We start from the raw sequence: 20,619 nt of genomic DNA, 5'->3' as shown, positions 1-20,619 counted from the left end.
GACCATGGAAAGACTGCATCTGCTGGGTTCACTTTAGTTCTGGCCATATTGTTAACAGAGGAAGATTGGAAAATTTGAGGAAAGTTCAAACTAATAGCCATAAGAATGAGCAAACTGTGGGGAGCTCTTGCTGAAAGAAAAAAAACAACTGTGACAAGCATTGTTTGCCTTGGCAGAGCTGTGGCTGTGGCTGCACACGGACACACACAGCCCTGTGAGCAAGGGGCACAGGCCCACTGTCCTTCACCTATTAGGGTAGTGGAAAGGTGGGCTGCAGTGCCAGCACGATGCCAGGGGGCTGCCTGCAGGAGGGAGAGGGAAAATGAGAACAGAGGACTGCTTCTGTCCAGTTCACAGCTTGGGAGAACAAACTGCTTTGAGGAGGTCAGGATGAAGCTAAGGCAAAGAAAGATGTGGTTTGGGCAGTAGCAGCCTTCCCAGGAGTGAGGCAACCTATGTGAGGTGCCCAGAGCCTGGGAAAGACCACAGTGCATTTCTCTACCAGGAGGGGATGCTACCCATCCACTGGGATCTTCAGAGCTGACCTAGGAGAGCATCAGGGAACTGGCAAGAGAGGAAATCACATCTCAGGACTTTTCCATGTTTAGTGCCAGAAGCTCCATTCCACTACTGGCAAACTCCCATCTTCTGGAAAACAGCATGAAAACTTTTCTGGCGTCAGTTCAGAAGTCTTTATTATGATAAGCATACAGAGGCTCGTGTGTGCATCAAAACAAAGATCCATTTCTTCAGGGTTGGGCCACGGAAAGAAAACACATGGCCTGGGTGGCAGGGACTACTGTCCTCAGTGTGCTCTCCCCAGTCCCTCCTGAACAGGCTCTTGAGCCTGCGTCAAAGCTGCCAGCCCTGCAGAGCCTGCACATCCTGCCTGGCACAGAGCATGGGAAGAATTGGGGTGGAGAATGAAGGGGCACACATCCGGCCCAGAACTGCTCTGGGAGAAACTGGAAAGCCCTGGCCAGTGCCAACACTTCAAATCAGCCTTCCAGTGCAGAGGTGATGGCCCCACTTCTGAGAGCTTTCTTCCAAGTGGAGGCCCCGCTGTGCTTTGCTGTAGGTCTGGAGGAATCTGCTGTAGCCTGTGCACAGAGGAGAAGCAACTTTATCTAAGGTACTTAGAGCCTGTGGTGGGGAGCAGTTTTCCTGCAAGAGGTGAGGGTGCTGCAGGTACCTGGGCTCTCTCTTCTGACAAGTTCCAATAGCTTTGCCCCACATTTGACACTCAGCTGAACATGGCAGGGCTCACAGAGGTCATCAGTCCCAGCGAGACCAGGCTGCTCTTGCACGCTGCAAAGCTATCAACTCCCTCTGCAAGGAACCTCCCCAAAAATGGACCAATCAACATTTGAACCCAAACCAGAGATGCTCATTCCACCTTGCTGCAGCACATCTGAGCTTCCTGGGAGCCCAGGAGAGCTCTCTCTTCAGGAGAGACCAAGGTCTGGAGTCTTGGCAGCACAGAGCTGAATAGTGAGTAAATACATGATAGACAGAACATGTGATGTTAAAAGATGCTTTACCCAGGAAAATCAAAATGGTAAAGCAGGAAGTGTCTAGAAATTAAAGCCAGAAGCTATCAAATTAGAAATAAGGCACAGATAATTATCAATGAGGCAGATCAACTGTATTAACATGAGAAATGGTACGTTATTACTGGCATATTTGGAAACTCCCTCCGCTATCATTAATGGTCTTCATGTACATGTTGGGTGGCTCTGGAACACACATTTGAGTTGAATACAGCTAGATCAGATGCAACACAGAAGCAAAAAAATGAATGTTCATAAACTTGAGCTCTTTGACCAAGATTTTGAGTAGCCTCCATGAATAAAGTCCTGCAATAACAGAAGAAATATAGAGAAAACAATCATAGGCAGTTCTGTGAATGTTCACTACCAGGGAATGACATGCAATGGTCTTGCCCTGACACGATGCCTTCAGTCAATCAATTCCTGAAGCCTCAGGCTGCTCAACTGGCATGTTGTCACCTCAGAAGTTCTTATCCTGGAGAGATTGATTTATGAATGGGGTCTAAAAGTCATAAGGTTTAAAAATATTGTAACATATTTTGCATTTATCTTTGTTTGGGCCCTTTTGGTTGCAGTCAAGTCATGTTTAAAGCTTAAAAAACCCCAAAACTCAAACCAAAAAGTGAGATAATTAAGACAGCAGGAGCAAGTGAAGATGTCAGCTGCTCATCTGGCTCCAGAATCAGGAGCTAACAGTATTAATACTATGGGACTTGCAATGAAGATACAAAACGTTGTAAAAGCTCTTCTCCCAGATATTTGACATTTTCCTTTGACATAAATCCTTAGCAGGGACAAGAAGACCAGACTGGAACAAGCTTTCTTTCCACACCAACTTCCACATGAAGTTTTTGCATCAATTTCTGATATTTCCTGATGGATCTGCCAGTTCTCATCACGGACACAACTGAGCAGCTGCCAGATCCCCAAGGAGGTCTCAGGAGAGGTAGTGCCACCCTGCAGGTTTCCATGCTGTTCACGGAAGGACGGATGCGCCAGCTCACCTGGGGAGCTTCTCCATGGCTCTGCTCTGCTACAAGGGCTCCATATGCAAGGAAGGTGGCATGTGATGGGCTGTGCTGCAGATGAGGCTGTCTGGGCAGCAGAAGCAGCTCTGATCACACGTTTCTCCTGAATGCCTTCCAGCCAAAACCTGCTGCTCATCTCTCATCTACCTGTCTTTGCTGCAAACAACAGAAGGAAGGCTGCATCCCTAGCTGAATTCCGACATCGCAGAGTATTTGCAGATAAACAAAAACTGGTCAGCGGACTTACTGCTGGTGAAAGGTCATTTGCAGATTGAACTGGATAATCTGCTTGGGGCAATATTCTTTGAATAATATGTGTTTCAGTGGAGCCACACAGAAGGAAAAATGGCTCATATTGAGAGACAGTGATGTAGGATGTGAGACGGAGGCTGTTCTGAAATATCATGGCTGGGAAAAAAGACCAAGTTGCAACAGTCCGGCTGGACTCAAAAGTCTAAAAACTTTCTGTTAAGTGAACAGACCTGGACCAGAGATATATGAATGGATAACATAAGGCATAGATCAAAACCAGATAGGTACACTATTAGTGACTCAACTACCTGCTGAAAACTTTGGTGTCCAAGTTTCAGAAAGATGTACAACTTTTAAAAGAAGTGGAGTCGAGAGCTGCAAGTGAGGTCAGCAGAGACCACTTTACAGATTGAAAACCAGTCTATTTTAATATGATATAATGACAACTTGCAAGCACCACCGAAGAAAAAGGGATTTTAATAGCAGAGTTACTCAGTCTTTTGGAAATGGGCAGAACAAGATCCAACAGAAGCTGAAGCCACCTAATTCAGAGCAAAAATAAGACACAGGTTTTTGGAAGAACAATGATCTGCCCAAAGACCTTAGGACAGGGTAGATTTTTCCCTTACCTTTAGGTCCTTCAATATATTAGGGCTTCTACTTCCAGGCATGAAGTAGAAATAACTGGGTGACATTTTCTGGCCTGGACTATGCCGAGGGACAGACTGGGAGAGCTCTGTGTCTGTGCTTGCCTGAAGGAGAAGGCATTGCTGGGGTTGCACATCCTGACCCCTCCACACTGCCTGCACCTCTGCTTGGGGAAGGAGGTGTGTCTTTGCTATGCCTTCCTCTCTACAATATCTGCTTTCTTCTTGCCTTTTACAGGTCATTAGGAGAAGAGATTTCTGAGATTTTGTGGGAGGTAGACAGGCACCAGTGGTTTCTGAGTGTTTCTTAAAAAATGGATTTCTGACTTACCTCTCTTTTTTTTGGACCAAGAAATGGAAAAATGGAAGAAAGTGATTCATAAACTCAATCAGTGGCATCGTCCTAGTTGTGTGGGCTGCAGTATGTGCACTCACAAGCCCTGGGTCTTGTGGCCATAGGATAAGCCTGTGCTATGAGGAAAGGAAAGGCAAATCTTCACTAATTTTGCTGGTGGAAAGAGTGGTTCTATCTGTGCATTCTCATGCTGGTTAACTACTGCCAGCGGCCTACAGGAACATTAACTAATAAACACTTTCCCTAGGTTGGAGGGTGCTGTGTTATCAGCACAGTGACCCTGGATTGCTTTAGTGGGTTATACCTGAGGGCACACTGATCACACCAGAGTCCCTGCAGGCACAGACAATCACTACTGGCCAAGGAACCTGGGCCAATACAAGCTCTTCCTACAAAAAGCAGCTATGCCTGGTTGGGAACTTGTGGCTTGATGTACCTTAGGGACACGGGAATGGCTCAGTGCAACAGTGAGCCAGCTTTGGTCCAGCAACAACATCAGGAAGACGTGGGGAAAAGGCATTTTGCCACCTGCAAAAGGAGCTGACAGCAGACAGAGCCCAGCTAAGGGCTGATGACCACAAGCATGCTCATTTCTTCATCCTCATCCCTTCTTTTCCCAGAGTGGCATTTGGGAGCCTGACCCACCTTCAGGGGCCAGCCAGGCGCAAGAGCTGTACCCAGCTGTAGGGCTGCTAGAGCTCAGGGTGCAGGGAGGTGAGCAGAGGCATGCTGGTGCAGAAAGGGCTCTTGGGAACAGCTTCAGCAGAGAAGCAGCAGGATCACCCTGTATGTGACAGCTCCCAAGAGCTCAGTGGGATGTGTGACCCTGAGATAACCCTTGCAGGAGCACTGGCTCCCAAAGATTGCTCCCACTTTTCTCTTTATAATGCTGTGCACAAGGCAGAAACCAACAAGCAGCAAAGTTTCCTTGAATGAAAGTACAACCCACTCAAGGAGGGGACACGAGCTTGTCTGTCCTTGGCAGAGAAGGTGGCAAGCCTGATGTCCCAACATCTGTCAGTGCAAGTGTGATTCAGAAGAAATAAATGCCCTTGTTGTACAGTCAGAAGCTTCGGTAAGAGGGACTGTGCAGTACAGCCTGCTCTGCTGGAGTCTCCTAGCCCTGAGCAGCCAGGATGACATGGCTCCTCTCGCCTTCAGGTTCTTCCTAAACAATCCCCTTCTGCAGGCACTTGGGCTTGTGGAAGAGAAGCCAGGCAAACAGGAGCACAGACACCAGCACAAGGGAGCACAGCACCATCAGCCCCACGTAGCTGCCGTGGGAGAGAGGGGGCCCGGCTGGCTCCTCTGCAGGGATCATGTTGGTCAGGTTCAGCATGTAGCCCAGGGTCCAACCTGCATCACTGCTGCCAATCTGAAACAGAAGAGCAGAATCAGTGCTGGGAGGCTGCCTAGGGCATTGCCTGAACAGTGGCAGAGGCTGCAGAGAACTGCTGGGGTAGGGCCCTCCCCACCATGAAACACACCTTTCCAAGGAAGTGGATCATTTGCCAGTTGTCTGCAGTGAACTCATAGCCATTTTCCAGGAGAGAGAGGATGTAGGCTCCAGAGAAGCAATATTCACTCAGGTACTTTTCTTTGATGTGGTGATATGCTGTCTTCACCTAGGGAAGGAGGCAATCACCAGACTGTTAAACACACCTTCCCACTGCTCCAGCTTGTGCCTGAGCATCCACTGCAGGTGCTGGGGGGATCTTCCTCATCTTGCTCTGGAAATTAATCCCAGCCATTTATCCCACAGAAAACTATCAGCAGCCCCAGTCTACTGCAACAAGCATGGCTCACCTCTTGCCAAGGCCGGGCACAGAAGCTCTCAATGGTGCTGGTCACTTTGTTCAGGGCAAGGGGGTTTGGTTCACTGGTCAGGTTCAAAAAGTTCATCACAAAATAGAAAGCAGAAAAAGCCTGAAGGAGAAAGATTCTTTTAATCTGACTAAGCCACAAATCCCACAAAATAAAATGAGTTTGTTTATAGATAAAGAAATATAAGAAGCAACATCACACACACAAGAGCAGGAATGTTTTCAAGAGTGATGTTATTTTGAGGGATACAGCTCAGAGCTGCTGCCAGATGGAGGTAGGAATTATGATATCCTAAAGAACTTCTGTGAGCTCTCTCCTTTATGTGTGCCAGTGGCATACAGTGAATGCTGATTGCCATCACAACCATGACCCCATTTTGGCAACTGAGTGAGATGAGTCGCAACCAATATCACCACAAAGAGCAGAGGTGATGGTCTGAAAGGATTGTACAGAGCCCCATCATATAATCCAAGGTCCAGAAACCCCATCTCTGACCATGGCCAGTAGCTGATAGGTAGGAGGCAGCTTAGGAACAGGGCAAGATTGTATTAGCAGTTCCCTGGAAAGCCTCACAATCACTGAGCAGCTTTTTGCAGCTCTAGGACTGATGGTTAGCATGGTGTCACACATAATGTTTGTTCAGAGTGTGCACTGTCTCCTCATCACGTCTGGGAGGCAGATAGGTGAGCTGACTGCTTTCACTGGTAGCACTCAGACACTGCTGGGTGAATTTCAGGTCTGGTGGCACCACTGACCTCAGGAGACAAGGTTTGCAGGAGCAGTGCTCCTGCCTGCAGCAGGCTCTCCTGCCTTGGTGCTAGACAGCTTAAAAAGTGAGTAAACACAGCAGCCCAAGGAAATGGGTTAGAATGGGAGCAGTGCAGTGCTGGTAGGCCAGTATTTACTGGGGTAGCTCTTAACATGTCTGTCCTCACAGCAAGTGCAGCACTGCTTTCGTGTCCAAAAAGTTACATGTCCAAAAAGCCATCTTGTAAATGATTTCCTGCCTCAGTCATGAAGAATGCGCTCTAGCGTTACTCTGAGTTTCTGCTCTTCTGACATTCTGGATCACAGATAGTTGAAGAATGAGTGAAGACTCACCCCAAAATCCCCTTGTAATGGAGGTAGGTATATCCCATTGAAGGAGCAACTGGAGTAAGGACAATTGCTTTTGTCGAAGAGTTTCTGGATGTTTTCTCGGCACTTCTGATAGTCCCCCTCTCCCTTAATGTACAGCTGGCTGAAAGGCAATTGCTTTTTCTTGTCTGATGTGCAAGGGTTTTTGAAGAAGTCACTAATATTTATAGTCCTCTCATAACCCTTGTGAAAGCATGGGTCAGGTAGACTGCTGTTCTCCGCGGTCTGAAAGTAAAAACCAATCCAAACTGTTACACTTTGCTCTAGAATAACACCCTGGGAAAAAGCCACAAGGAAGGGTGGCACTTGTCTCAGTACATCAGATCCAGGTGCACACATCAGGTCAAAGGGATAAGGATGGATTAAGGCACTATCTGTACAGGGGAAGATGTGGGTACTGCCACAGCCTCCCTGTAGGACCCTGGACAAATTATTTTAAGTCACAGTTTGTGAAGCTGTGCTGTTGATTTGGGTTTCTCAGAGATGGTAAAATGTCACCTCCCCTGAGTACTTCAGTTAAATGCAGTTCTCTTGCTACCCCATTCCCAAGAATCAAGGCATCTCAAATTGGTAGTTTGTATGGAGAACAATGACATTTCCCTAATCCAGACTAAGAGGTGAGCTGGGATGCAGCAACTTTTACAGCACCAGTATCCCAAAGCTGGGAGAGTCCAGGATTGTTCAATTACAGATGTAGATGTACTTGCCTGTAGATCCCTGGCCAGTTTCTGCTGCAGAGCCTGGTCCTTCCCATAGCAGAGAAAGCTGTGCGTGTACACTTGGTAATCCTTGCCGTAGAGACGGAAGTAGAGCTGGTTCTCTGGGGACTCAGAAGTGAGGTCCTTTGATACAAAGGTAATCTGTGTGGAGGCTCCTCCAAGGTCTAGTGCTCCTGATGTCTCACTTAAGGATTTCAGGGAGTGCAGAAGCTTTTTCCAGCCAGACTTGGAAAAAAAATCAAAGTAAACCAGATATATTTGGCATGGAGAAGATTTATTTTGGAGAAATAAATAAGAGAAAGAACTATGAGGAGAGAAGCAGAAGCACAGAACACAGGAAACATGGGAAGTCCTGGAGGGGGCATGAGATGAGAGCTGGAACAAGACATAAGAAAAAGGCAAGCTTGTAAATACAGAAAAATGGATCATGTCCAAGTGTTTGCAGGAGGACAAAGAATATGAAATCTAATACTACTGTTATGAGAAAAAACAGTCCACTTACTGTTTCAGCTCTCAGAAGATTTATAAGCTCAACAGGAAAGAACCATAGTCAAACTTTTCAGAAACAGAAATATTTTAGATCAGAAAATGAAGAGGATGCTGTACCCAAGCAAAATTATTGAAGATGCTGGTGTTTTATTTCAGTGCTTGAAGCCGATTTATAGTGATGCATCCTGATAAGACTAAGTATCAGGATGTACTCACGGCAACTGCTGAGGCAAGATGTGCAGCTTCCTGATCCCTGGTAAATGGCTTACAAGGGAAGAGAGTGCCTGTGACACCTTCTTGCAAGGCAGGACTTACAAAGTGCTGCAAACCAATAATTCAAATGTCTTGCTATAGATAAACTACCTGCTTGAAATTGCCCAGAAGGTAGTTAATGGTGATCCATCCATAGGCTCCTTCTTCCTGACCAGTGATGATCCTGGCACCCTGGAAGTTGAAGGGAGCTGAGCGTAGTGTGTTTCCTACAGAGGACAAGACTTTGTCCGCTGCACTTTCATTCTGCAACCTGGATGAACAGAAGAAAGGATGGAGTAACTCTGGCTGACAGCTCTCTATGTGCTTTATTCTGAGCAGGCAGGCTGCAACTCCCCACCAATCAGAGGTTGGTCATTCGTGTGGGTCATCCAGCTCTGACTTGCCATGGTCCTCCCTGTCACACCTTGACAGCATAGCTGCCACCAACTCTGATGCTTACAGACCCTGCAGCTGGGAGTGGTAGGTACTTGGAGCAGAGACCAGAGCTCTTGTTCTATAGCATGTATTGTGACAGGAATTGCACTGTGGAGACTCCTCTTTACTGTCACCATTAGAGAAGAAATCCAGAAGATATCCCCAGGAAGATTTCCCAGGCAATATATACCAAAGATCAGTTCCCTGTCCTAGCCAGGAGAGGTCTGGGTCACCCTCCTGAAAATCACAAATTGTAATTAAAGGAGGTTGTGATTATAGAATTACCTTAGCCTCTGATGGCCCTCTGTGGGGTGTAGCAACATATTTGGGCTCAATAATCTGAGCCTAATACCAGAGTGTGGGGATGCTTGAGCATCCCCTTATTATGGGGATGTCAGAGCATCAGCTTGGGCACTGCTGATCTCCCGGTGTCTCTGTGCTGCATGTGGATGCAGGAGATGATGGAGGGTTGGAGTGAGTGGGGAAGCAATGGAGAAGTCCAGGGGACTCGGGGCTCAGAGAGGGCCGCAGCAGAGGAGGCTGTCTGGGCACTGTGTGAGCTGGCAGTGTGTCCAAGGACTGTCCCCCAGAGGCCCCCACTGCACATCCATGGTGGTCCCAGGTGCAGTGCTGCAGGAGAAGGGGACAAGCCCTGCAGTACCTGAGAAGCCGCATGCCAGCAGTTGCTCCGAGGTAGACGGGTGTCTCTTTGTGCTGTGCTGAGGGAATCACCTCTTTTGCTTGTTGTAGGCACTGTGCCAGAGAGGGGCCTGCCTTCTCTGTGGCATGGGAGTAACCTGAGATCCCAGGGCCTGTAAGAAGTTTGTAGTTTATAGTTCAGACTCCAAGCATAACCCCAGAATGCTGTCATGAGCGGGTGTGTCAAACCGTATCACAGGCAGCAGAATCAGATTCAACCACCCCATTTCTGAGGAGCTTTAGGAATCCTACAGCACCAGCTAAGCCCAATCCACGTAGTGGGTGGTCACAGTGCTCAGCATCTCCCACCCTTTCTCTGCAAAGCAGGCTATGAACTAGCAATGACGGCTGAGCCAAGCCATTTCTTTAGCATGCCCTGAACATCTGCAGTCTCTTCTATGAGTCTGCCTGGGTGTACCCTGGATCTGTGCCTGAATATCCCTGACCCTTCCATGCTGGCTCCTCTGGGGGCAGATGCTGTCATTTGTTTGTGTACTTTCTGCTCACACTACAACACTGGGTGTTCTGCAGCTATTGTGTCTCATGCTAACCCAAGGAAAAAATCGTTGTCCCTCTCTGCCATGTGTCCCCTGGTTCTGCCCCAGGACCAGTGCCTGCATGGCAGCAGTGAAGCCCCATTTGCTCCAGCTTGCTGTATGCTCAGTGTGCTGCTCGTGACGTGGGATGCTGCAGCACTGAGCAGCTATCACAGCAGCTTGATAGCAGTAGGGCTCTCTCCTGCACTGCAGAGGCCTGAAAAGACCCCAGGCAGGTCTGACAACATCTCAGAATGCAGCGATCTATGATGGTCTGTGCTGTTCCTTGTTGTGTGCACCCCTAGGCTTCATTTATCCCTTCCTAAACCATACAGTATCTACACAGCAATTAAATAGAATTAAAAAAGCACCATGACATGCATAAGTTGAGCAACCTTGAGCCACAAGCCTTGTGCAAAAGCCACAAACTTGCACAGAAGCCTTGAAAAAGAGCAAACCATGCTCTCCCCTCTCATTGCTTTCATCAGCACTTTAGCAAGAGTGCATGCAGATATTTTATTTATTTAAGTACATTCTTTGGTGTAGTTCTTTCCAAAAAGCAATTAATCCCAAGCATCCTGAAGACAAAGGAAAAAGTGGATGCATTTTTTCCCCAGGAAGGTCAGGCGCAAACAGCTCACCATGGGAACCAGTGAGAAGCATTATCTCACAGGTGTAATGCTGTTTCTACTATTGACCTCTTCCTCTAGATTTCTCCTCCCTCACCCTTTTATTACATTATCTCTTCTTCATCCCACGCCCCTTCCCCAGATCCTTTTTCTCCTCTTACCTTCAACTTTACACACCTCCACCTGCTTCACCACCCCGGTGTCGTTCTCCTTCTCTGCTGGCCACTCGTACACGTAGAGGTTGGTGTGGGACGATCCCGCATCCAGCACGATCCCATACTGTGGGCAAAGCAGAGCCCGTGTCACACCTGAGGCACTGTGTGCTGGCCTCCCCTGGGGCACCAGGCACACACAGCCCCTCTGTCTGGCAGCTGTGGGACTGTGTGTGCCATTGCTCCTCTCAGCAGAGCTTCAGTGCAAAGCTCCCGGCAAAGGAAACAGGAGCAGAGAAACCGCGAAGCTGGGACTGGTGACTTAAGAGATGATTCCCTGTGAAGCTGTGACTGGTTTTCCCACAAAGATGTAAACCAAGATGTTGAGGTGCATGGAGCCAGAAAAAGAGGTTAGCCAGAGCCAGCAAGGGCAGCAACATGTCCATGAGCACTATGGACACCTAACCCCCCAGCTTGTTTTCCTCTAAGGGTACCAGCTTGTAATACCTTAATATTCTTCGGAAGTGGCTGGTTTTGGGTCACTGCTACAGCAATTAAAGCAATTACAGCCAAAGTGGAGAGGAATCCCAGGATGAGTAGAATCGTTCTTGTTGAGGACATCTTTGGTTTGGTACCTGTGACTAGAGCAGAAAAAGGATGTTAGTGTCCCAGTAGCCCATCTTTCCTCACACCCCAAAGGCATGTCTTTTGGCATGTTCCTGTAGTCCTTTTCCCCTATGAATATCTGCCTTTGTCTACCAGGTTGTGAATGGCCTGTGTTTGCAGAATTGGCACAGTATGATAAATCACACACTTTGCAGAACTTGTACCACTCTAATTCCTTAAATGTTACAGGCATATTTGGGATAACCTGTCTAACAAATTATGATTTTTGTGGTTTACTATACATGGTTAGCAGTAGAATTCTGTAAAAAAGGCTACTTATGGCTGATGAAAATCATTCACAACCAATATGTCATCTGAGCTTTCAGAACCAATATACATATAGTTGCACTTGTTAGTGGCTAGCATGATGCTGTCTTTCACATTTTTCTGCTTTGGATAATCCTTCATGCATCCCACAGTCAAAACGTCATTTCACAACTTACACTTGGCCGGTGTTGCAACTGTTTAATAAAATACCATCTTCCTACATGGAGCTCTAGAAAGGGTATCAGCATAATTTCCAGATTTATAATATTTGATGTAAAGTCAACATTTAAACAAATGACTCCATAGGACATATGTGCTCCCACTATGACATGAAATCCATTTCTACCAACAGTGATGCTTCATACTCAAAAGCACTGATCAACTGACTAGCATGGGAATTTGTTTCTCTTCTCCTTTTACACAAACACTCCAGGAGATGTTTAGAAGTACATTACAGTCATTCAGGATGGCAATACCTCAGTGCAGGCAACCACATCAACTGTTGCCACGCTCTGAGAGAACCTGCTCTGCACCTGTATGCCAGAAGTTGGGTTCCAGAGGTCTCCAGACCTCCAGACACAGATTAATGCTCCAAATCCATCCTGGCACTTCATATCATGCATGGAATTATGAAAAGCATTCAAGTTCTGAACAGGGTCAGCTTCTAACTGCTCCGGTTTTATGTGAGAGGCAGTCTCAGGTTCCAGAACTGATCTTAGAAATGACCCTAAATCCTCAAGTTATTCTCAGAAGTTAGCCCAAGTGAAAAGAAGCAACACACCTCTGGAAATCTCTAACTATAGACAAATAACAGCTTCTTACCTTAGAGAAAATGGAACCTAAAAGTGCCAGTGGAGCTCACTTTGAAGATGCCTCAGACAGGCCCATTGGGAATGTAACATTGGTGCACTGGGAATGCCTGGAGCTCTGTGCTCTCTCTGTGTAAATCTGCTGTGGTTAACTGTGAAATTTGGAAGCTTGTAATGCTTGCATGTTGTGAGTGCCTATTAGAGGGCCAGCATGCTTGCCAATATCTCTAAGAATGCAGCTTAAAAAAATAACCTAGTGCACATACCAGAGAGTAGGAAGTAAGAATGCATTTTATCCAACTCTATTCAAAAACGCCCAGAACTCAGGGCTTGAAGTGATTAGAAACAGCAGAGCATGACAGCTGGGAGACCTTCCTTCTCATTGGAGAGAGTAGTTGGCTCAGGTTATGGTAGCACTGAGCATGTCTGTTGAACAAAAATTATTTTAACCCCAGAGAAACGAATTAAAGCAGATGCTATAATTAAAATTAGCTGCACAGTATAGATATGAAGTTAGCATGCCTGAAAACTGAATCTGCTGCTGACAGTTGCACAGCACATCCACATAATTGTTGCCACCCTTCCTCTGAGATCTTGTTAGGTATTTGCAGTCATGGGAATGAAGGATATGTGACTTTGCACAAGTTCTAAGATTTTCAGATTTCCTGTTGTGATGGGTATTGTCAGACTGCTGTATCTTTGCAGCAGCTCTGAAAGTGCCAGCACTGGCAGCAAAGCAGGAACATTGTTCTCACTGTAATGGACCATCCCAATTATGAACTAGAAATCCCTTGTCTGAAGGCAGAGACATAATGATAATTGTCTGCATCCCATCTGTGGCCTGAGATCAGTACTTTTTTTGCCAAGGCACATTCTTTTCTTAACTCTGAATATGACTTTTGCCTGAATTTTAGTTCAGGATCATGAGCACTTTTCAGGACTCTGGGGTTTGTAGATAGGTGACCGACTTAATTGCTGTATCCCATGCCCCACCATCCATCTCTGTGAACTCAAATGCTACCAAGAAGCATTTTATTGAAATGTTTTATACAAGAAAAGGTACAAGGTGATAAGCATAATCCAGAAGGTAGTGTAACAAAGCAATAACCTTCCAAAGAGCACTCAAAGTGTACAGACTTGAATACTTGACAGACTTGTTTAAAAAAGACAAACTTATTTTTAAGAATCCAAACAAAAACCAACACTGCAAATCTATCTAAAAAATTCAATGTAGTTAAAATTCACTTGCTGTTCAGAAAGGTGAGGTATTTCAATAAATTCCCTTTTCTGTGCACTTGGTTACCTCCATCAGCTCTAGGTGTAATTGCAGGTTCTGCAGGGGCTAAACAATTAAGCTATTGCAGCTTCCTCCAGCTCCTCAGAGTTCCACATTCTCACTGCTGAATGCCATGCAAACACTCCCTCTGTGTCCACCAAGTGGAGCAGTACTTGACTGATTGCCAGGCCCCAGGGTTTTCCTTCCACTAGCAATTTTCCTCAGCTAAAGATTAGGCAGACGCGATCTTCTGTCCCTGTGCCCAGTCAGAATCCAAGCAGAGACAGATCTCTACTCTTTCTCTCACACTGCCCACTGTGTGCAGTGACTAAAACATCCCATAGGGCCATAAGCAGGCATAGAAATGATGCTGCTTTCCTCCTCTCAGAGCTCAGAGCTGCTTGATGCTGGAGCCTTGCCCGGCTGCACGGGCATTGAGCACTCTCCAGATGCTGGAGCACAGCCCAGCTGCTCAGGCAGCTCTGTCTGTTTCCAATTTTGGTCTCTTTGCTTTTTTGTAGGGGCTACCACTGGTTCCATCCAGTGATGGCCCTAAAACATGAACAGATCTAACATCCTTTCTGTCTCCAAGACAGAGAACTGGGAGGATGTTGTCAGTCACTCCAGGTGGCAGCAATTTTGCTGTGGAAACCCTGTTGCTCCTAGTGAATAACCAGGAAGGACTGCACCAGCGTGGGAGGCAGCTCTGTGTGAAGGCAAGGAAGCAGATTTGACTCTTGTGTCTTCCAGAGCTCAAGACTAATAGGAAATGGCCCCTCCAGCCAAACTAGACTAAATCAACAGCACCTCTGCATGTCAGGAGATGTCACTCACAGCCAAGGCTGCCCACCCTCAATTCCCTTCTCACCAAACAAGACTTACTAACATAAGTTAAAAGGAATCAGGCAACCAGCTGCTTTTAGACATGCAATAAGCAGAGACTAAGGCTTGTTTAAGGAGTGACATTAGGAATGTCAAGCAGAAAAGATGCTGAACATAGACCAAAGCCATGCTTGGTTCTCACTGTGACCCATCATCTCTAATAAATACAAATGTTTTTGTAAGCTCTGACTTCGCACAACAGATAAAGCTGATGTTTGATTTTCATTTGGATGTTCATGCTCAGTCTATTAGAGGAGGGATCACAAGAAGTTGTACTGCAAGGCCATCCCTCTTCCACTGCACAAGTGCCACACTGACAGAGACAGTTCCCACCATCACCTTTATCCTCTCAGCACTCCTCTCTGTGGTCAGAAATGTTCCCATTTTCAGCCTTATTTTATTTATTGTCAGTCTATTCTCTCTGCCTGTCTTCCACTTCTATCTCACAACTTCTGAAGTGCCCAGTCCTAAGAGAATTTATTCTCTTAGTAAATTTGTAAGAAATTATCCTTTCTGGATTTTTGTCTTGCCTGGCCTTTTCTGTCTAACTGAAGAGTCCAGCATCACTTCTCTGCATGTAGAATTACTTGCTTATATTTTTCTTGAGCATTCTGACCAGAGCTGCAAGGAGACTGGCCTTGCACGGCAATGAACACAGGAGATGATACAGTCCCAGCCTAAATGAAGTGAGGTGGAGACTTGTACTACTTCAGAAACATGGTCATCCACCAGCACAGGCTGTGCTAAGTCAGCCCAGAACCTCTCATGTGAACTCAGCAAACCCACCCAGGAGAGAGGGGCTCTGGTGATGCAGACTGTGCACATTTTCTAACTGCAGGAGTTCATGTCTGTGGAGTTCTGCTGGCAGTGATGGTAGGGAAAGGGCATGGGAGCAGTTAGTGCTGCTGTTCAGCGTGGAGAGGAGACACACACATCATCCTCCTGATGAGTGAAAACGAGATTTCAGTTGTCATGAAGTTTTTCAGGCTGAATTGCCTGAAATTGCCTCACTGATTACTCTGTGAGGTTGCTGAACTTGCAGGGTTCAGGGTTTGATACACATTACCCAAAAGGCCCTCCTGTCTTCACTCACCATAACCAAAAATCTGAGTGCATTAACACTCAGAAGAACAACATTGCTTCATTTATCAATCCTTTTATGAAATTTTCCCTGTCCCCAACTGACTTACTCATTCTTCATCTGCCTTTTTCATTTCAACATGCTTGTATCCAAGTTACCTAGAAAGGCTTTGCTGCAAAGTAATGTAAACCACCTGTTTCAGGCCAGTATATTGGAAAAGCCTTTTCTTAGGCTGTCAAGAGGCTCAGGTTTGGCTTACAATTTACATACAAGCACATATACAGTAAGTCAATGGCTTTGGTTTAAGGGGCTTTATAAAATTTATAGAATTCAAGCTCCAGATCAGGCTTTTACATCACTTTTTACAACTATTACATGGAACAGTGTGGGAGACTCTGCTCCAAGTTTTAATTATTCATATGGCAAAGACTGTGGCCTAAATACTGGTGTGATCTCTGCCTCTCCTTGTAATGCTATGTAGAATAATAAACACACATTTGCAGGGTTATATTTTTCCAGATGAAGGGTTATATTTTTCCAGATGAAATACTTGTAAGTGCTGAAGTACAAACATTGAAGTGTCAGTGAAACTGATAATCCAAACAGTATAATGGGTTTTTTGGATGTTGTCTCTCAGAGACATTTGATACTGAAATCATGCATCCCTACATGTCTCAAAACCCATGGAGTCCTATGAATTTGGGCTACACAGCTTGGCAGCTTGAACTGTCCTATGTGCACACATACCTGTGCGTTAGTGAGCTGGAAGATAAAGAGTGTGCCTGTATGTGAGACAACACCAAGCTGGGAGCAAAGCACACTGACACACAGGGCTGGAACTGAAAATAAATTTGACAAATAGGCGAGAGCCTGGTGGAAACATCTAACTCACTTAAGGACAAGAGCAAATATGACATTTAGGTAAGAGCCATCACCTAAGGACAGTGTGGTGAGCAATCTGTTAAGTAGCTTTTCCAGAGAAAATGTTATTGCAGCTACAGCAGTTTATAGTAATCTTTCCCTCCATCTGAAGCTGGTAAATCCTCCTGTGAAGGTTCTATTACCAATTTTGGACACTGCCTTTCAGGAAAGATGTAGACCACTTGGAGAAACTCCAGAAGCGAACAAGGAAGATCACAAGCCTAAAAGTTTGACCTATGAGGAAAGATTGAAGGAATTGAATTGTCAAGTTTGCAAAAAAAGAAGAGTAAAGAAGGCTCATTAATTGTCTTCAGACAAATGACAATTCTGTCTGCCAGCACTGGTGTAGCCAATCCCGCCTCAGGATGAGGGTGGCTCCTGGATTTTCTCCCAGTTCCGTTTCCTTGGTTCAGAAGGAGGGGAATCAGCAAAAAGGGGACAATGCACTCATAAGTTATGCTGTCAGCAAAGCCAATGCAGTGCATATGCTCTCCCTGTGGGATACAGATGCAGTTGTACAAAGGTGCTCCCTCCTTTGCCCAACAAAGCCCCAGGTTTTGTTCAGACATCATTCAGCCCCAGCAGCCACCCTGCTGGGTGCTATCCATGTGTGCAGCACTGCTTGGTGTGGGAGTTCCTCATCCTTTTGCTGCTTTTAGTGTTGTGGCTGAGATACAGCCCTGGGAAATTGCACAAGACACATGGAATGAGCCCTCTTTCCCTGGAAAAAAGAAAGGCACGTGGAAATCCTAGAGAGCTGCTGGGTGCTGGAGGCAGCAAAAGCTGAGCAATAAGAGCAGGAGATGGATACAAAGGAGCAGGCAGCACACACTTCTCTCCCCTCCACAGCTGCCTGCAGCACAGAGGGGCTTTGTGCAGCCCCCTGGCCCTGCAGTGCAGTTTCTGCTGGAGAGGTGATGTCCAGGGGTTCTGGCCACGAGCCCCAGTGGTCCAGACTGCCACACCAAGTGCCCAATTAACCATGCACAAAGAGACCTTCCCACAGTGCAGGGCTGGGATGGTGCTCAGCCTCCCTAGCTCTCTGCAAGGCACTCACAGCCCTCCCACCTTGGCCTCACAGCCCATCTCCCTGGTGTTGTACACTGCCTCCACCAAGTCTTTCCAATGCCCATTAAATAATGTCTCTGCCCTGCTCATTAAATAATCTCTCTGTAGGAAGATATTTTTCTGGCTTGCATCACAGCAGTCAGACCCACATACTCAATACTCGTAAATACAACCAGCAAGTGTCAGGATACTGCTGACACAATACCTTTAGATAGGTTTTTTTTCACAGTTATATGATGGTTATTGGACTTTTAAGCCTGTATCCTACTTGTACTCATACTCATTTCTTTACAATTCTCACATCAAAGATGTTTTTCAAATCAGAAGAGAAAACTGTTATCAGTTACATCAGTTTCCTGTCAGGAAACCTCTGGCATTAATTTCCTACTAGCCATCAAAACTATATTTTAACTGGAGAAGATTTATTGCCATTATCCACAAAGCTTGAAGTTTCATCAGAAAATATCCAATGAGCTCAAGGGGGCTTTCCCTCCTCCCTGGCTTACCAGCTAAATTATTGCTTGAATATGCTTGACTGTCACTTGATGTGAAGGCATTTGTTTGTCTTTTTGGGAAAAAAAAAAAGGATGCACCAAGACTGACACCTTTCAGCTTTGTCATTGTTGATAGTTTGAATACACAGACTTGCAGTGGCCAATGGTGCTGCCAGGCTTCCACTTGGGCTCAAGATCTTACATTCTCCTTTCTTTTAACTCCCTGGCCATGATTTTTTCCTTATGCTTCTTTTGACCATCTTTTACACTTTCCAACTTTAAATTTGCACTAATTTAATAATCCTTTTTTGCCTCTGAATATGCATCTTTAATAGATTTCATTATTTTCAAATTAACATAGCTTTCAGTGGTTGGATTATGGCTTTTGTGGAACAAAATAAGAAGAGAATGGGCTGCTTCTTATTTGCATTCTACATTTTAAATACTCGTCTGATTCAGCTCAAGTATTTTTTATTTTGTGATGTTACTTCTTTTAAGAGCTACTAGACATTATTGACACAGAAGAAGTGTGCATTACTTTTATAATAATTTGAAACTGTCATAGAAATTCCTCTTTTTCTCTTGTGACTGGAGTCAACACATATTTCTCTTGAGCTAGAAGTAATGTATTGCAAATTGTGAGATGGCCACCCTTAGTTCTGAGAAATTGCCTTTTCTTTCACTAAAATCCACCATCATATCAGCTTTTCTTGTCCCTGCATAGAAAACCATGCCTCTCTCTGTCCCCAGCATCCTGGCTGGTGACAGGCACTGATCTTCAGTTGCTTTGGTCTCTTGCTCCCAGTTCAGCCCCAAGCAGCTATCGTGTACAAATATTTAATTATGGTTGCTGCTGAAGGCAGCAGGACCACTGCTTACACTGGAAGATGGGTGATGTGTGAGTCACATCACCAAAGGCCCACCCTTTCCTGTGTCCCATCAACCACCCACACATGAGGGGGATGTACAAGTTATTATGAAAAAAAGAGAGGAAACAGCCTCCAGAGCAACCACTCCCCCCTTCAACACCCACGTTGGGCCAGCAAGTTCAGAAACTTCCTGGAGAACAAAAAGTCCTGAGCTTTGTAAACACTGCAACGCCCCACAGGAGGTTCTGATTGGGAATGACCACAGAGGAAAGAGATCCAAATGCCCCTTCACCCACAGCTTGCCCTGCACCCAGCACCTTTTGACTCCCAGTGGTGGCAAATCACAACCCCAGCAGTCCCCACTTTTCCTGTGAGCCCTCTGCACTGACAGCCTGCCCTGCCCTGAAGGGGCTGAGGCCACCAAGCCTCTCACCACACCTCAAGGATGTTTTTCTCTGAACTGTAGACTCCTGGGATCACCTTGTGTGTTGAATAACATTACTGCCTTCAGGGGCTCACTTCCCTGCTTTCCAAAACAAGCAGCACATCTGCCCAAAGTGCCACATGTCAGCCAGCAGAGCTGCTGCCTGTGCTGCCCGACGATTTCTGCACACAAAAGCAACCAGCATTTCTCCTGAAGTTTCACTTCCCACTCAGGACCAAAACCATTGGAGACTGATCACAGACACACAAACACTATTCCAAGCTGGTGCAGCATCAGCAGAGCCACTGGCAAGGCCCCTGGGGTGATGCCCATTCCACAGCAGTCCCACATGCTGCAGTGCCTAACTGCCTGGGATTTTGCCTACACCCAGGTTGTGCCACCCCTTGGTATTGTGATTTCCAGCACATCTGTTTGCTGTCTAAGAACAGCATTTCTCAGTCCTATAAGGTATCCAGTGAGTTTTTCCTCCCTTAACATGCATAGCATCCATTTGTAGCAGAGAATACTGTAGGCACCTTCCCTTTGCAACTAATCCCCAGCAGAAGAAGCAAAGACCCTTTGCTACTCAGGCAGGGCAGCAGCCCTGCTCCCTCCTTTCAGCAGGCCAGGGTTAGGGCTGCATGCATAAAAAAAGATAGCACTCTGCTTAAACACTTCCCAACTCACCCCTTTACCTTCAGCTGTCAGCACTGGAGTCTCCATTCCTCATTGCAGAGCACAGGACAAGAGACAGCTGGAATAGTTTCTTTTTCTTGCTGAGGAGCACATCCACTGTCTAGGCCTTGTGGAAAAATATACTGATTTCTCAGAGGTCAGCTTTAATAACTAGGATTCCCACAAACCATGAGGAGAATTCAGCTCATGATATTTGGCATGAATATCATGAATATAATTCTCTGTTCCTCATGCTGCTACAATTTCCATTTCAAATAGCAGGAAACAAATTACCCTGTGGTATTTTTAGTGACAACCAATGGTAAGGAACATGGGATCAGAGGCTATTGCGGGGCACAGACCTTGACAAAGTTCCTGAGCGTAAGAGAAGAAATACTTCTTGGAAGCTACAAAGGTAATAAGGTAAATATGAATCCAAAGTTTCGTGGTCAGAGGAGCACTTTGAAAAGGCTGGAGCCTCAT

At 46.0% G+C, this 20,619-nt stretch overlaps 1 protein-coding gene across 3 annotated transcripts in view; it reads right to left on the bottom strand.

The window, feature by feature from the left end:
• Positions 1–678: 678 nt before the first annotated feature.
• ENTPD1 (ectonucleoside triphosphate diphosphohydrolase 1) overlaps positions 679–20,619 on the bottom strand; it is a 38,647-nt gene continuing 18,706 nt past the window's right edge. For 2 of the 3 annotated variants that reach the window (XM_036385907.2, XM_036385906.2), the window contains exons 2-10: positions 11,212–11,345; positions 10,714–10,831; positions 9,350–9,500; positions 8,365–8,524; positions 7,501–7,737; positions 6,758–7,018; positions 5,639–5,758; positions 5,320–5,457; positions 679–5,207 (exon numbers count right to left, since the gene is read on the bottom strand). In XM_036385907.2, coding sequence (XP_036241800.1) covers positions 5,001–5,207; positions 5,320–5,457; positions 5,639–5,758; positions 6,758–7,018; positions 7,501–7,737; positions 8,365–8,524; positions 9,350–9,500; positions 10,714–10,831; positions 11,212–11,325 — 1,506 coding nt within the window. In that variant the 5' untranslated portion in view covers positions 11,326–11,345 and the 3' untranslated portion in view covers positions 679–5,000. Of the gene's footprint in view, positions 5,208–5,319; positions 5,458–5,638; positions 5,759–6,757; positions 7,019–7,500; positions 7,738–8,364; positions 8,525–9,349; positions 9,501–10,713; positions 10,832–11,211; positions 11,346–20,156; positions 20,202–20,619 lie in introns of those variants that run through there. The other variant, XM_036385905.1, reaches the window with a different exon arrangement.

This window comes from Molothrus ater, chromosome 8 (genome assembly GCF_012460135.2).
Source record: "Molothrus ater isolate BHLD 08-10-18 breed brown headed cowbird chromosome 8, BPBGC_Mater_1.1, whole genome shotgun sequence".
NCBI lineage: Eukaryota > Metazoa > Chordata > Aves > Passeriformes > Icteridae > Molothrus > Molothrus ater.
This window is presented reverse-complemented; position numbering and strand designations above follow the sequence as displayed.